Here is a 17,337-nt window from a genome sequence, read left to right as displayed (position 1 = left end):
GGATGCTCACTCCAAATGCTGATGTAATTTAGTTAATTGATAAAGAAACTATTTATAACATCATTTTACAGCATGACTGTAGTTTTGCAGTAGCATCTTCTGGATTGAGTCTGTCTCAGTTTGTTCTCTGTGTGGAGCACTGGCTGTTATCAGACAAAAAAAAACTCACTGGATTATTACAAATAATGGATAAATTAATTTAAATGAATGCAACTAATATTACCTACTGACACACTACAACAAAAGATAGAAATAATGGACTTGAAACCACTTTTTACATCCTGTACATACACACATACAAAAACAAGAAACTGAACATGAAAGTTTTAATAAGAGAGATTTATTCAAAATATTTAATATCATAAAATGTAAAAAGTTAGGCAATGAAATCAAACGCGATCAAATGCATCTAAAACATCAACACGTTCACATTTTTTATCATCTGAATCAACAACAACTAAAAAAAAAAGAAAAAAAGAGACTGCTTTCACCAGTTAACAGTGAGATGTGATGAAATCAAGTGGAATTTGTTCCAGTTGGCATTAAACAAAACACCGCCACGCAGGCCTGAAAAAAAACAAGTTTAAACACCGCCCAAGAAAAAAAAGAAAAGTGCATGGTTCAAGCTCGCATTTTACCAGCTCAAACCATGAGTGACATTAACTGTGCTTCTATATCATAACCTGCTCAGAATATGAGATCTTCTTCCAGTGAGTCGCACAGAGTAAACACTTCATTTTCATTCAGTATATTAAAGTTAGAGGTGGGCTCTCATGGGGATCCGGGGGAACAGACAGCACTGATTTCTCTCAACTAAAGAGGACGTGTGTCTAATCGTCTTTATCTTTGGCTCCGTGTTTAAGAATACGGGTGAACTCCACGTAGTTGAAGTTGCTCTTTTTATCGATCGGCGCTTCTCTGAAGAGCTCGTCGACCTCTTCGTCTGTGAATCGATCTCCCATAGTGGTCAGCAGCTCTCTCAGATAGTCCTCCGGAACGAAGCCTGGGGGGTAAAATATAAAAATAAAGAAATCACTGCTTCATCTTCATCCGATCTGTGTGTTTGTTAAGAGGAAAGTCTACAAATGTGAGCATTTTCCCCTCAGTAGTGTCTCTCCACAGCTGCATAATTCTTCACGCTCAAAAAGATGAATGCATTTCACCTGCATTACACAGTTTTCTCAAACTAATAGACTTAATGTGATGCATACTTTTATATTTGTCAGTCTCGCATAAATGAAACAACACTAATAATCTGAATATGCTTTGAATACACTGTATCCAGTTATATATATATATATATATATATATATATAAATAAAACATACTTAGCTACTGGTTTTAAAGGCATGCACTGATGTGGAGCACGACTGTAGCATAAATAAATGGTGTTGCGTGGATTCAATAAGAGACGATCTGTTCACCTGTTCCTTCCTCATCAAAGCAGGCGAACGCATTACGAATGACTTCCTCTGGGTCTGTGCCGTTCAGCTTCTCTCCGAACATGGTGAGGAACATGGTGAAGTTAATGGGCCCAGGGGCTTCTGTCATCATCGCCTCCAAATAGTCTTCCTTTGGGTTCTTCCCTGAGAGACAGAGATCAGATCCACAAACATATGTGACCCTGGACCATAAGCTATAAGGGTCAATTTTGACTGAATAAATAATCTTTCCTTTAATGCATGGTTTGTTATAATAAGACGATATTTGTTCGAGATACAACTATCTGAAAATCTGGAATCTGAGGGTGCAAAAAATCTAAATATTGAGAAAATCATCTTTAAAGTTGTCTGTATTAATTCTTAGCAATGCATATTACTTATCAAAAATTACGTTTTGATATATTTACGATAGAAAATTTACTAAATATCTTCATGGAACATGATCTTTACTTAATATCCTAATGATTTTTGGCATAAAAGAAAAATCAATAATGTTAACTGACCCATACAATGTATTTTTGGCTGTTGCTACAAATACACCCCAGTGACTTAAGACTGGTTTTGTGCTCCAGGGTCACATATTAACGCCTCCTACACAAACAAGCATTACACAGATGTGGTGTAATCTAGATCAATTTTACATGAGGCACCGAATGACCTACAACACGTTTTACAAGTACGAGGTGTATAAACGTGAAAAGCAGCATTGTGATCTTCCAGATGTCTGCATCATGCACTCGGGAGAAAGTACAATTAAACCGAAAACAATGAAGTGCAAAACAAAAGCACGCGTTCTCAGAAGACTCAGAGGCAGTAAAATCTCACCGAGAGAAGCGAGCATGTCATGAAGATCCTCCTTATCGATGAAGCCGTCGCGGTTCTGGTCGATCATGTTGAACGCTTCCTTGAACTCCTGAATCTGCGACTGATCGAACATAGCGAAGACATTGGAGGTGGCCCGCTGAGGACGCTTCTTGGTGATCTTTCCCTTGGTGCGACACTTGCTTGACATTTTGGCTGTTTTTGGTTTTACCTTCAAGCTGGGAAAAACAGAAGACACTTCAGAAGCAAGTCCAGACACTTAAAGATTCACATAAACAAGCTAAATATAACCACTTTTAAAAAAAGATTGAATTGTGCATTCTTTCGGTGCACCGAGCAAAATGAAAAGACATCGAGGAAGTCTTAGTGGTTTTGGAAAACTAGGTATCTGTAGGCTTTCCTTTTTAAGAGCATGTAAAGAAAACTTAAGGAATAAACTGAATATGTCACTACAGTAAGTTGACTAAATGTACATCTCTTGGGATCACGTTTGAAATACAACTTCCAAAATATCTACTGCATTACTGTGACTTAGTTTAAAAATAATAATAATTATAATAAACTTTACTGTACATTCTGATCTAATAAAAAAAGCAAAAAGTGCTGTTCTTCCCTCAGTATTTTTCTTATTTTCCAGTTCACACATCTACAGTCTTTAATCACAACATTCACTTGAGAAGCAAATTTACTAACTCTTGTTTTCTAAAACAAGAACAAATACCTGCCAGTAGGCTCAAAATCTATTTAATTCAAAGGGAAAACAAGTTTTCACACCCCTTTGATGTGTTCCTGTTTTACACAAACTCACTTCGATATCTCTAAACAAGACTTTGACTATCCTCCTTCTGCATCTCAACTCACTTCATCTTGATTTACTGCTGTTTAGATTATTCATATTGGAAAACATACATCGCAGTGTGTGCAACATTTAATGCAACGACTTGATGAAGTGAAGACATTTAAGAAGTTGTGAAAGCAGTAATTATTAAGTCTAGACCTGCAGAAACCATATAAAAGCAAACGTTTCTTATTAAGAATGTAACTTTCCCATAAACCCTCACAGGGCTTCAGTCTCTGCTGAAATGCTGCATGTTTGAGATGCATGCTGGGACGAGTTGTGCTGTTACCCAAGACACAGACTGAGCTTGTGTTGAGATCTTGAGACAAACCCAGTAAAAACAGATACAAGAGCTGCTTCATTGTTATTTCAAAGGACAACGAAAAACTAATGCGTCTCAGTGCGTCTGCGGAAGGAGCATCATCATAACCTACATTAGTGACCCATCTGATCTAATTATAGCACATCTGAGTTAATGAGGACACTGTTTACAGCTCAAGAGGATTTTAGCATGTTTTCGATGACAAGGTTAAATAAACCACGAGAAGAGACAGGAAGCAGATATAACGATATAACTGCACTTTAGCGATAGCTGAACGTTACGGAATTACAACATGTTAAACTACAAGTGAATAACACTTGTATATACTAACGTTACAAGTTAGTAACGTTAAATAGCATTTTCCGGAAAATGTTTTGAGAGTTTTTAAGAGCAATATTTTGGCTGTTCGCATAAATTTGATGTACAATTATAAACGTAATTCGATTATATCGTTAATAACTAAATCGTAAAAAACAGCCCTTAAGAACAGTCACTAAAGATCAAATAACTAAAAAAGAAGATTAGCGTCTCACCGAAGAAGTAAGATCGACCGTTTCGAGCCTCGTTCAACCACCGCCCAAACTTCCGGACTTCAGCCTAGCTTCCGCAAACCTGGACCAGACCAACGTGAGACTGAAGGGGGGTCCTGGGCGAAAGAGAAAGATTCACAAAATGCGCCGTGACCTGCCATAACCGCGAGGAAATTCTTTTAAAACGCTCTACATTATACTTATACTTTTATCATTACTTTTATTTATTTTACCAAGCTCGTTAATGAAATGTTATAAACATGCGACAGCCCTTTATTTTCAGAGTTGGTTTCTCCAGACACGCCCACAACAAATTCGACGTAATCGTTCTTAAACATGACCATATACGGTCTGAAATCTATTCTTTCCCGTTCAGCGTGAGTAGACGCGAAACTCACTGCATCGTACGTCACTTATTTATCGATTTAATGATTGATTTAATCATTGATTGAAACATTTGTTTATCACACATAGCCTACCTGAAAAACTGTTCGTTTACAACAAAAAAAAAAACCTTCAAATGAGCTACTATTATATTTTATATTAAGATTGACAAAACAATTGAGTAACTAAAATTTATTTTAATTTATAATTAAAATTGCATTAAAATAAATTAATTGTCTGTTATTATAAAACCATCTTTATTTAATTGGACAGACTTCTGTCCAGTTGTGCCTACTCTGCTTCACTGAGTTTAAACTTGACTTTTTAAAAAATTTAAATCAGATAAATTAACTTACAATACTGTTATACAAAGTTGCAACACTGTATGGTTGAAGCTTAGATAATTTTTTTATTTATTTGTTTGTTCGTTTGCATGTCTGTTTGTTGATTTGTGACTGATTGATTGATAGCAAGTATACTGACAAAACCTCATTTTAATAAAAAAATAAAAAGTCCCACAGGAACAAATTGAGTTCAGCAGTGAAGTATTCAGCAGAAGCTGAGATTCAGCTGGACTGAGTGAATTTAGACCTGCATGTGTGATCTCTGACACAGCTGCATCCAAAATTCAATCTCTAAGATCTGAGTGGGCGTGATACATTCATAATCAGGATATCAATGCAGCATTCCATCATACTCTATGGACACAAGAGAGCGTGCTTGTGCTGTCAGTGTGTATGAGATATTACAGCATGTACTCCCTACAACACTTTTCTCACAAATCTAGCTGTGAATGATAGAATATAACTCGTTATTCGTATTATACTCCGAAGTTGTATTTTTCCAGAAGTCGGGTTTAATTCTTTATTGCATTCAAAATGATGCCATATGAAAAATATCCCTATAAATTAGTTCTAGAGCTTTGTTGTCAGTCTGAATGTGCACTGGAAGCTTGTTTCACCAAGACAAATTCCCTGTGTGTGTATAAGCATACTTGGCAATACATCTAATTCTGATTCTTTTCTGATTGTTTGTATAGTGCAATCTATTTAAAGAAAAAAGCAATGATATGCTGAAAGTTATAGCCTATATTCTGCAGAAGACGCAGTGTTAAACCCATGCTACAATCCCAGGGTCAGCCAAATGTGTGCTCTTCCACACACTATTACAAAGATGAAAATACACAGGCATATTCATGACAACAAGAGTCTCATAAACAGGCAGCTGGTGTGAACATGCACACACACAAACACACGCTTTTCCAGGAAGAGTAGGCCTATTCTCTCTTGGTTGGACTGGCATAACTGGAAGTTTGTGAATTATTGCTCAATCTCAAGTGTTTTGGGATGTTTGAGTGGCATTAAGATGAGCCATAATATTTATTACTACAAGCACTTGCTCAATTTATTAGTGACATCTACCTGCTTTTACTAATTGGAATATGCCATTTTATATAAAATAACTCTTGCCTCAATGACAAACATAATGATTTTTAATAAAAAGAGTTTAAAAGGGATGAAACAAAACATGCATCCGCACATAAAAATCTAGAAAAATAGCTCTGAAGGATCGTTTTAAAGTATATTCAAACAGAGCTATTTTAAATTGTATTACATATTACTGTTGTTTTGGTCAAATGTACCAAATGTACTTGGTGAGCATAAAATATTTCTTTCCAAAAAAGTAAAAAAATTAAAAATTAAAATCTTAATTATTCCAAACATTTGAGTGGCAGGCATGCTGTGATGTCTCACGCAAGTCTAACAGATATGCTTAAATGGTGCCAGACTGCCACACACACACACACACACACATTGTTTCTGGCATGTGTTGTATGTCATGAGGGATAACAATAGCATGACTATTGTTAGTGCAGGCCACAGCTGAGATGAAGGCCTTTGAAAGGAAGAATACTGTAAGGTCAGAGGCTTATGAAGGTAATCTCTCCATGGACAAAGCGGAAAAATCTAGTTTGCTTGTTTAATATAAATACAACAGGCCCAACCTTTGCCTGCTGGTCTCTGACAGCAAATGAACCCACACTCAACCATACTTTCTTGATATGCAAGAACAATCCTCATTGCTTCTCAGGTCAAACAAGTGCGTGTTGAGCTTCAGTTTACCATATTTAAAGTTCTCTATTTATGTGCGCTGATCAATGTTTATATGCAAATAAAAGCCTTCGACTCTGGCAGCACTCTTTTGTCTCTCATGTCTTACAGGATTTGGCATTTTCATCTGAAACACTTTCCTGTTTGGGATCTATCAGTGGTGTTAGAAGTGCTGTCGAGCCCTTATTATCTGTATCTGATAAGGTTTTATTGCTTGAATTGGCCCTGCAAATTGGTCAGACTGATGCTCCAAGCCTCATCTCTGTGTCAATTTTCACAACTTCATACCAAACCGTTAGAAAGTTATCAGTGTTAAACATCAGTGTATATTCTGCCCACTGGAGGCAATAGAGAGTTTGAAAGACAGACCACAAAACTGGTCAGATTAAAGCTACAAACCTCCTTTATCTCTGTGCGAATTTTCACAACTTTTTACAAAACAGTTAAAACGTTATTAGCATAAACATCAGTGAAATTTTGACCAACTGGTGGCGCTAAAAGGTTTGAAAAATCGGAACCCCAAATCGTCCAGATTGAAGTTCCAACCCTCTTTTATATCTGTTCCAATTCTCACAACTTTTTACATATACAGTTGTGGCCAAAGGTTTTGAGAATTACATAAATATTGGAAATTGGAAAAGTTGCTGCTTAAGTTTTTATAATAGCAATTTACATATACTCCAGAATGTTATGAAGAGTGATCAGATGAATTGCATAGTCCTTCTTTGCCATGAAAATTAACTTAATCCCAAAAAAACCTTTCCACTGCATTTCATTGCTGTCATTAAAGGACCTGCTGAGATCATTTCAGTAATCGTCTTGTTAACTCAGGTGAGAATGTTGACGAGCACAAGGCTGGAGATCATTATGTCAGGCTGATTGGGTTAAAATGGCAGACTTGACATGTTAAAAGGAGGGTGATGCTTGAAATCATTCTTCTTCCATTGTTAACCATGGTGACCTGCAAAGAAACGTGTGCAGCCATCATTGCGTTGCATAAAAATGGCTTCACAGGCAAGGATATTGTGGCTACTAAGATTGCACCTAAATCAACAATTGATAGGATCATCAAGAACTTTAAGGAAAGAGGTTCAATTCTTGTAAAGAAGGCTTCAGGGCGTCCAATAAAGTCCAACAAGCGCCAGGATCGTCTCCTAAAGAGGATTCAGCTGCGGGATCGGAGTGCCACCAGTGACTCTTTGCATAAATGTCATGTAATTGTCGATAAAAGCCTTTGAAACGTATGAAGTGCTTGTAATTATATTTCAGTACATCACAGAAACAACTGAAACAAAGCTCTAAAAGCAGTTTAGCAGCAAACTTTTTGAAAACTAATATTTATGTAATTCTCAAAACCTTTGGCCACGGCTGTACATATATACAGGTCCTTCTCAAAAAATTAGCATATTGTGATAAAAGTTCATTATTTTCCATAATGTAATGATAAAAATTTAACTTTCATTTATTTTAGATTCATTGCACACCAACTGAAATATTTCAGGTCTTTTATTGTTTTAATACTGATGATTTTGGCATACAGCTCATGAAAACCCACAATTCCTATCTCAAAAAATTAGCATATCATGAAAAGGTTCTCTAAACGAGCTATTAACCTAATCATCTGAATCAACTAATTAACTCTAAACACCTGCAAAAGATTCCTGGGGCTTTTAAAAACTCCCAGCCTGGTTCATTACTCAAAACCGCATTCATGGGTAAGACTGCTGACCAGAAGCAGGGCCGGCCCTGACCAATTTGCTGCCCTAGGCAAGATTTTACCTGGCGCCCCATGCATCACAGCCCATTTCACCCTGTCATTGTGTTCATGATTTAGCATATATATATATATATATATATATATATATATATATACACACACACACACACAAACACACATTACAGCAGAACTGCTTCCAATACTCATAATAAATCATCATATTAGAATGATTTCTAAAGGATCATGTGATAGACCGGATGTCACATGTGACACTGAAGAATGGAGTAATGATGCTGAAAATTCAGCTTTGCATCACAGAAATAAATGATAATTTAAAGTATAATAAATTGAAAACAAATTATTTTAAATTGTAATAATATTTCACAATATTACATTTTTTTCTGTATTTTTGATCAAATAAATGCAGGCTTGATGAGCAGAAGAAACTTCTTTCAAAAACATTAAAAATAGTAATGTTTCCAAACTTTTGGCCTGTACTGTATCCCCCCAAAACTGCACAACTGTAGAGTAAAACATTAATAAAAAAAAGGGATAATAAAAAATGCGTGTTAAAACTGACATGATTCACAGTCTGGGGACTCAGAACTCAGAACAACTGCTAACATTAAGTTTAAGGTAAAAATAACTGCCATGAAATTATAGTATCTTACTCCTATGCAATAAATTGTTCTTTCACTACATCTCTTTACCTCTGTCTTTATCCTCTTCTCTTCTTTTTGGCACTGTATCTATGGCAGACTATGCTCATTTATAATGTGTCATGTAAATTCGGCCTTCCGTCACAATCAGGAAACTTTCACCGTGTCTAGAACTGGCGCGAGCTGCCAGGACCGTTTCTGCGAGCTGTGTGTTAACAAAAGCAGTGCTGTCTACATTGGATGCGGCGTCGGGCACGCTACACAACAAATTACCAACAACTGATCGCGCGCGCGCTCTGTTTCTGACGCACTTCAAGCACTCGATGGGCGGGGGAAGATTGAAGAGCCGGACTTTTTTTTTTTTTTTTGCTTTATTTGGTAGTATTTTGAATTAATGGTTTTTAAATAGTAGCCTATTATAAAAAAAAATATGTAAAAAAAATAAATAAATAAAATTCACTCGTTCACTCAATCTGGCGCCCCTATGGATGAGTGGCGCCCTTAGCATTTGCCTATACCGCCTATGCCGCGGGCCGGCCCTGACCAGAAGGCCATCATTGACACCCTCAAGGGTGAGAGGGTAAGACACAGAAAGAAATTTCTGAACGAACAGGCTGTTCCCAGAGTGCTGTATCAAGGCACCTCAGTGGGAAGTCTGTGGGAAGGAAAAAGTGTGGCAAAAAACGCTGCACAACGAGAAGAGGTGACCGGACCCTGTGGAGAAGGACCGATTCCAGACCTTGGGGGACCTGCGGAAGCAGTGGACTGAGTCTGGAGTAGAAACATCCAGAGCCACCGTGCACAGGCGTGTGCAGGAAATGGGCTACAGAGAAGCAGCACTGGACTGTTGCTCAGTGGTCCAAAGTATTTTTTTCGGATGAAAGCAAATTTTGCATTTCATTCGGAAATCAAGGTGCCAGAGTTTGGAGGAAGACTGGGGAGAAGGAAATGCCAAAATGCCTGAAGTCCAGTGTCAAGTACCCACAGTCAGTGATGGTTTGGGGTGCCATGTCAGCTGCTGGTGTTGGTCCACTGTGTTTTATCAAGGGCAGGGTCAATGCAGCTAGCTATCAGGAGATTTTGGAGCACTTCATGCTTCCATCTGCTGAAAAGCTTTATGGAGATGAAGATTTAGTTTTTCAGCATGACCTGGCACCTGCTCACAGTGCCAAAACCACTGGTAAATGGTTTACGGACCATGGTATTACTGTGCTCAATTGGCCTGCCAACTCTCCTGACCTGAACCCCATAGAGAATCTGTGGGATATTGTGAAGAGAAAGTTGAGAGACGCAAGACCCAACACTCTGGATGAGCTTAAGGCCGCTATCGAAGCATCCTGGGCCTCCATAACACCTCAGCAGTGCCACAGGCTGATTGCCTCCATGCCACGCCGCATTGAAGCAGTCATTTCTGCAAAAGGATTCCCGACCAAGTATTGAGTGCATAACTGAACATAATTATTTGAAGGTTGACTTTTTTTGTATTAAAAACACTTTTCTTTTATTGGGCGGATGAAATATGCTCATTTTTTGAGACAGGCATTTTGGGTTTTCATGAGCTGTATGCCAAAATCATCCGTATTAAAACAATAAAAGACCTGAAATATTTCAGTTGGTGTGCAATGAATCTAAAATATATGAAAGTTAAATTTTTATCATTACATTATGGAAAATAATGAACTTTTATCACAATATGCAAATTTTTTGAGAAGCACCTATATAAATATATATATATATATATATATATATAAGGTTTGTCCTTTATTATTAATGAGGTTCTGGTAATGTCGTTGAACTGTAGGCACTCATGACAATGAGATCGTTTCTGTTAAATCTAGTTTAGTGGACATGTTCAATATCACAGGTGTTGTTCATCATAGCATGTCCTATCATTTTTCTTCAACTTTTTTAAACAAACGGTGTTTTATAGGCTACTGTCATTCCTTAAATAAACGCCACTTGGTTATCATTATGTAAAACCCAAAGTCATTCATACTTTTTTTTTAATTATGTAGGCTATATGACAACCGTATAAACCAACACCAGTGTATTTACCGCGTAAAGAGTTACGTTAAGTGCAGAACTGCAGTGTTAATGCGCCGATGCTCCTGTGCACTACGGCTATATTTAACGGCTCCTGTGTCCATAAAAGGCCGTGAGAGTCGCTTGGACATTCCTGCCATCGCCAATATTATTTTAGTTGTGTGGAGAGCAGCTCGTTCACAGCGGCTCGTTCAGTGTGCGTCTCTGCTCGGATCTGGCTCTTGGTTCGGCTCCTGACGCGCTGCTCTCTTTTGACAAGGTGAGACGATCCGCTGCATGAAGTTTGTCAGATGAAACGGGGGGTAATTTATGAATCGTAATTGGTACCAAATCTGTAGGGAAGACTGAGGTTGGTTGTCACAAAAAGAAAAAAAAAATTGAAAATATATTATTTAACACGCTGGCTATTTGTGGGGTATGTTGTCGCATTGCATGGGCTGGTAATGGGGAAATTATGCATTTTGACACTGATACTGGAAATATTTAATAATATCTGAAGTTGCATGCATTTAGAATAAGGTAGCCTATATTTAGCAAGGATATTTAAAAAATATAAAACAGCACAACTGTAAATAACAACATGCAAACATCAACCACAGTTTTGGCCAATGGAAATTTATATAATTAATGAATTGTGTAAAACTGTAACATAAATTCCTGACATTAAAATAGCATGAGAACTAAGAGCATAAATAAATATTATATAAACACATAATGCACGAAAAAGCTGTTTAAAATTCTTTATTCTTTAAATTAGTTAAGTCTAAACTTTGTATCTATTTCTAAATGTACTGTTTAAGATATCAGTCAGATATTACTGCTGTCAAAAAAAGAAATAACAATGAAATTCAAAGCTTCAGTGCTTTAAAGCAACAGTGCAAATTGCTAATAAACAGGACATGCATCAGATATTTTCAGACTAGTTTGAGTCTTGCCTGTGAAAGTATTACTTACAAATCACTGGGTGTAATACTCATATGTAATGTGTTGATCGAAAGCTTTGAATCTTCTGACTAAAAGAGCTTGAGAACTGAAGACAGTATCTGAGCTCAAGAGGACACAATGTCTGGATCGATCCCGTTCTACCAGAAACACCACCGACATTATGATCGCGGCTACCGTAGCCGAGAGACGCAGTCTGCTATCAGTCAATACCAGCAGAGCTCTAGCACTTACTCTTCACATAGCAGCAAAAGCAGCAAGGGGTAAGAGAGCATGGAGAGATCTGTCACATCAACAGTAGATCCTTTCCAGTCCCATAACCTGAACCCATTCCAGCAGCCAGCTCTTCCTTATAATACACTTACTGTATCCTTCACCAGAACACAAAAACGGCTCACTACTGTCGCCTCTCTTGCTTTGTCTAATCCATATCTCCCACTCAACCTAAAACATCCTTAAAACATGCCGTTTATAGCTGTTTTCTGCATGCAGTGTGCTTATTGCTGACACTTATAATTTCTTTGGTTGACAGGTCACGTTCACTTTATGGTATGTGGGTATTGGCTTTACTTTTGGTACATTGGTGTTTTTTGCAGAAAAGTGTCATTGGAGCTGGTTCTGCTATCTAGAGGACTATTAGCTGAGTTTAAACGAGGGACAGTCACACATTTACAGGATCTAAGACTCATAGATTCAAAACTTGCTTTGAATTGTTTTAGGCCTTTCTGTGGTTTGGATTTGTGCCTGTGTTTTGTTTGATTTACTCGCTCTGGTCACGTGACGGTCGCCTCGTTTTTGTCTCGGCTGTTGCTTACTGGGTCACTCTGAATGTCAGAGCGTAAGCTTATCTTGTGTGTCTTGTTAAGGGACTAATGTAACTGCAGCCTCAAGAATCTTACAACAGCTCGCACGAACTGAAATCTTCCAATGCTCAGTCATGATTTTATTGGTTTCTTCATCACTTGGTTTCATGTCGTAATATAAAAAGCATTCATAACATAACTTGCCCTTTCATTTGGTGTTCTTGACGTCATGGTGTATTTACAGAGGCTACACAAGTAGATGTTATGATGTGTCACATGCACTATGCATTTACTTTTCTGAAAGACCTAATGTTTAAAGTGTATTTTATTAGATTCATATAGCACAATAAAATCCTTAATAACAGATACTCATATGCAGGTTTACTTTTTTTATCAACAGAGAGACACAAGGCACCTACAGGCTGCCAAAGGATGATTTCATTTTTACGGTTCATGGTTTCACAGTTTTTACTTCCTCGTATCAAAAAACTTAAGTTACTTCTATACAAAGGATAAACAATAATAGTTCCCCTGATGCAAACTGTCTTCTTTACAGAGTTGCATAGATGTCCACTATCTTCTTTAAATACAGTTTTGCAATCGAATATCCATACTGCTTCATATCCAGGGAACAAAACGTCCTTTTTTTTTTTGCCTAAAATGTCCTAGTTTTGTCTTTGTATTTCTACTGATCCTCTCTACAGTCCTTGTAGAATGCATGCATGCTGTTGGTCAAACTATTCTCCAGTCATTACCATCAGCAAGTAAAACAAAGCAAATCCCAGACATTTTAGAAAGGCCAGCCAGGACATGTCCAGGGAAAAAGAGGACTCATGTATTTGTTTTTATCCCTCTTTTATGAGCTGATACTGTACAGGATTTAAGCAGGATGGCAGGTTGGCTCTTAGGTTTCTGTTTTGAGCCCAAAATAACATTATCCAACGATATATGTGCTCCCAAATGTCTTTGCTAGATGTGGCAAACTGAAAGCTTTTCCATGCTAGATGAATACAGTTTTTGTCCAATCCCGGTCTTAGTTTTAGATCACTTTATCTGTCCTAAAGGCCCCCACCATCTCTCTCCTGAACTCTTGAATGTCTATTTATACACACACTCATGAGAGGCATGAGGAAGACAGTGATATGTCAAGGGTATATGAGGGGTATAGGTAGTCTGAAGGCATGAGTGTAATGACAGATTAAAAGCAGAAGAATTGGGATGTAAACACACTATGTAAATCTGAGCAGTATAATCTAAAGAGCAAAACAAATGTAGCAGGGAAACGAGGCTCAGATTTACAGTCTTATGGAAAACAAGACTTGACAGACAGCTGAGGATAACCCAATGTTTAAATACTCAAAAGTTACATGTACAAATGAGCAGCAGGTGTGCTGACTGGAGCGAGTGATTGCGACCTCTGCTAGTGAACGTCAGGCATTGCTTTGTGTGTTACAATGGATGGGCTTTTTCATTTATGAGCACTTATTTGTGTTTGCTGTTACTCAGAAAAGAATGCACAGGTCAGAAATTAAGCTTAGAATTTCATTTAGCAGATTCAGTCAAACTTACAAATGAGGAATATTACAACACAACAAATTAAATTAATTTAATATTATACTTGCCGTATTGAGTCTTTTTAACAAATAAAATTAAGTACTGCCCTGAATTTATTTTAACATTGAACATCATGTTAAATATCTTGGAAAAAAACAACAACTACACTCTGACATACTTGTAAAAACAGCACTTCCTAAGAAAATTTTACACACACACACACACACACACACACACACACACACACACACACACACACACACACACACACACACACACACACACACACACACACAACACACACACAAATATATATATATATATATATAGGGAACAATGTACTGTATTAATATGAAGGATATTGTATTTTTTTATTTTTTACAGGCATATTTTACATTTTTTATTATTTACTTCATTGCATTGCATTTTAGGATTAATGGAAATTTCCATAAAATTTATTTAACAGTACCTCTTCCTTTCTATTTAATTTAAAATAAAATACTTACATGTGAATGTAAATGTAATGCTTTTTGGAGACATAAATGCATGTAAATTGCAATCAAATGGAAATTTATTATAGTTAAAATTCAAATGCAATTTGAATTTTAAATGCAATTAGCTGAACTTTACAGTACTTTTTGACCATTATATGTTTCTTTATGTTTAACTTCTATTGTCTTTGAAATATGATTAAAGTACCACTATTTCTATTGAAACTTGAATGTTGTGTAGTTAAATCTATTTGTAATCACACATTTGTAATGATGAAGTTGCAGTTTAGTACATTTAAAATATATTAATCTCACAAGTAATATAACACACTACAGTTAAAATGATAATCAAGTACTTTAAGTGTGCTTTAGTATTTTAGTTAACACATCAAAATAAGTGTACTTCTTTAAAGCACACAAGGTCATAAAAAAACAAAAATGTGAATAATGTACAACTTTTAATTTGGTATTATTACAAAGCGCACTTTTTCAGAGTGTACTTAAACATATCAGTGAACAAACCCATAAAAGTGTCTCTCTTTAAGTCAGTTTCTTTATAGATTTTACATCATCTGCAAGTACAGTTTTTAAAAATATATATGCTTTTAAGATTTGAAGGACACTACAAGAGCACTTCCAATACAATTAAGTGCACTTGTTGTATATCCTGTAACTGTATCTTGGAATATTTCACATTATTGAAGTAAAATGGGCAGCAGATGCTGTTTTAATGTATAATTGTTTAGTTGGGTGTAGAAAAGTAAAAGAGTTCTTCAGATGTTTCTTGGAGATTAGACCACTAAAAAGCATCCCACAATTGAAAGACAGGCAATTTGAAAGTTCATAGACTTAAGTGTATAATACTAAGTGTAGATTTGAGGGTGTAGATTCTACTACTTTATACTTTTGATCTTTGATGAAGCATTTATTGGTGGTTTATTGTAATTCAGGATCACTGAGGTGATTAACCTCCTTCCCACTCACTTCCTTAACCTCATTCAATCTAAGAGGTTTTTCATCCTAACATCCTTTCTTCACAACTCCACACCCCTTCCAAAACTCATAATAGCATGTGAAAGTAGTGCTGGATACTCACAAACGTGTGTATGTTGCAATTTCTGCACCATTGCAGCATCAGAGCTGCCACATACACGGCTCTAGGTGAGGGTGGGCTGAGCCCTCAGAGAGCCAAACCAACCTATCTGGCCATGGACAAGGAGAACCAGATCATCGGTTATGTGGTGCCCATCTTCAGGGGCAGGTAAAGAAACAGTCTGGGATTTGTTTCAGTGTTGGAACAAACACATGCAGCTGCTCCGTACGTCATGATTTCTATTGTCAGCATGTGTTTGGTATTATCAAGCACTTCAATAATATGCTATTTATAGCATAGTTTAAAAAAAGACAGTGCATACTATAGGACTTTATGGCCATATCCCATTGAAGAAATGGTTTCGCATTGCTCTTTAACCCTTGTTAAAAAGAAGTACACTTTAGCATACTTTAAAAAAACGACTAAAATTATATTCTTTAAAAGCATATACTTAAGTGTGAACTGAATGTAATGTTTTTGGACACTTAATTTCATAATAATTGCAACTAAATGAAAATGTCTTATATGTTACATTTATATTAAATGCAATTAACTTGACCCACTTAAGTGTAGGATTTAAGTACTTAATTAGAATGCCTTAATTAGAATATAATTAAAGTCTATTTCTGCTGAACTATAATACACTTTAATGGCATTTTAATTTAAACTTGTATGTCATATACATTTAAATGTTTAATTACACATTTGTAATGATAAATATGCGATGTGAATACAAGATATTCATTTTAAATCTAATATCTAACAACAAACTACTCTTTAAATTATAATCAAGTACTTTAAATGTGCTTTAGTAACACATCAAAATAAGTGTACTTCTTTAAAGTACAAGAAAATAATTAAAAATGTCCTTAAAAGTAAAACTTATAATTTGACATTATTACAAAATGCACTTTTTAAAAGTGTACTTATGTTAATAAATATAAATTCTTACATGTGATTTAGTATGTTAGTCAACACATTGAAATACGTGTACTTTAAAAAACAACAAAAGATTATTAAAACATGATGTTAAATATTTAATATAAAAGTTAAGATAAAAGTGCCCTTTTATATTATCTGTAAGTATCTCTTTTAAAAAAAAAAAAAAAAAAAAACACTTTTAAGATCTGAAGTACACTACAAGTGCACATTTATTACAATTAAGCACCTTTCTTTTTCACAAGGGAAAGCCTTTGATGGGAACTATAATTTAACTTTGACAACCATTTTAATCTATGAAGAAATCTTGAGCCCACTCAGGAGTACTATACAGCCAGAATGGCATTTGGTAAGAAAATTTGCTGCAATAAAGCAATAGTTCACCCCAAAATGACAATTCTGTCAAAATTGACTCACCCTCAAGTTGTTCTAAATCTATATGTGTTTCTTTTCTCTGCTCAACACAAAAGAAGATATTCTGAAGAATGTTGGTGACCAAATATTTGATGGTAGCCAATGACTTCCATATTATTTTTTCCATACCGGGACAAAATACAAGTGTTTGGTTACAAATCTTTTTCAAAATATCGCCTCTTGTGTTTGAGGATGAGTAAATGACAGAACTTTCATTTTTGGTAAACCCTCCC

General features: G+C 36.1%; 2 protein-coding genes across 7 annotated transcripts in view; one reads left to right on the top strand and one right to left on the bottom strand.

Moving 5' to 3' along the window:
* Nucleotides 1-320: 320 nt before the first annotated feature.
* Nucleotides 321-4,115, bottom strand: LOC132127297 (myosin regulatory light chain 2, smooth muscle minor isoform-like). The gene is made up of 4 exons (XM_059539096.1): nucleotides 3,958-4,115; nucleotides 2,268-2,482; nucleotides 1,425-1,586; nucleotides 321-1,003 (listed from the first exon to the last, which is right to left on the bottom strand). The coding sequence occupies exons 2-4, from the start codon at nucleotides 2,452-2,454 to the stop codon at nucleotides 831-833; spliced, it is 522 nt and encodes a 173-aa protein (XP_059395079.1). The 5' UTR covers nucleotides 2,455-2,482; nucleotides 3,958-4,115; the 3' UTR covers nucleotides 321-830.
* Nucleotides 4,116-10,971: 6,856 nt separating this feature from the next.
* The window catches only part of myom1b (myomesin 1b), a 40,264-nt gene continuing 33,898 nt past the window's right edge, over nucleotides 10,972-17,337 (top strand). For 3 of the 6 annotated variants that reach the window (XM_059539067.1, XM_059539058.1, XM_059539040.1), the window contains exons 1-3: nucleotides 10,983-11,127; nucleotides 11,867-12,073; nucleotides 15,791-15,919. In XM_059539067.1, coding sequence (XP_059395050.1) covers nucleotides 11,931-12,073; nucleotides 15,791-15,919 — 272 coding nt within the window. In that variant the 5' untranslated portion in view covers nucleotides 10,983-11,127; nucleotides 11,867-11,930. Of the gene's footprint in view, nucleotides 11,128-11,866; nucleotides 12,074-15,790; nucleotides 15,920-17,337 lie in introns of all 6 variants that reach the window. The other 3 variants (XM_059539049.1, XM_059539079.1, XM_059539073.1) reach the window with 3 other exon arrangements.

Source organism: Carassius carassius, chromosome 3 (assembly GCF_963082965.1).
Source record: "Carassius carassius chromosome 3, fCarCar2.1, whole genome shotgun sequence".
Lineage (NCBI taxonomy): Eukaryota > Metazoa > Chordata > Actinopteri > Cypriniformes > Cyprinidae > Carassius > Carassius carassius.
This window is presented reverse-complemented; position numbering and strand designations above follow the sequence as displayed.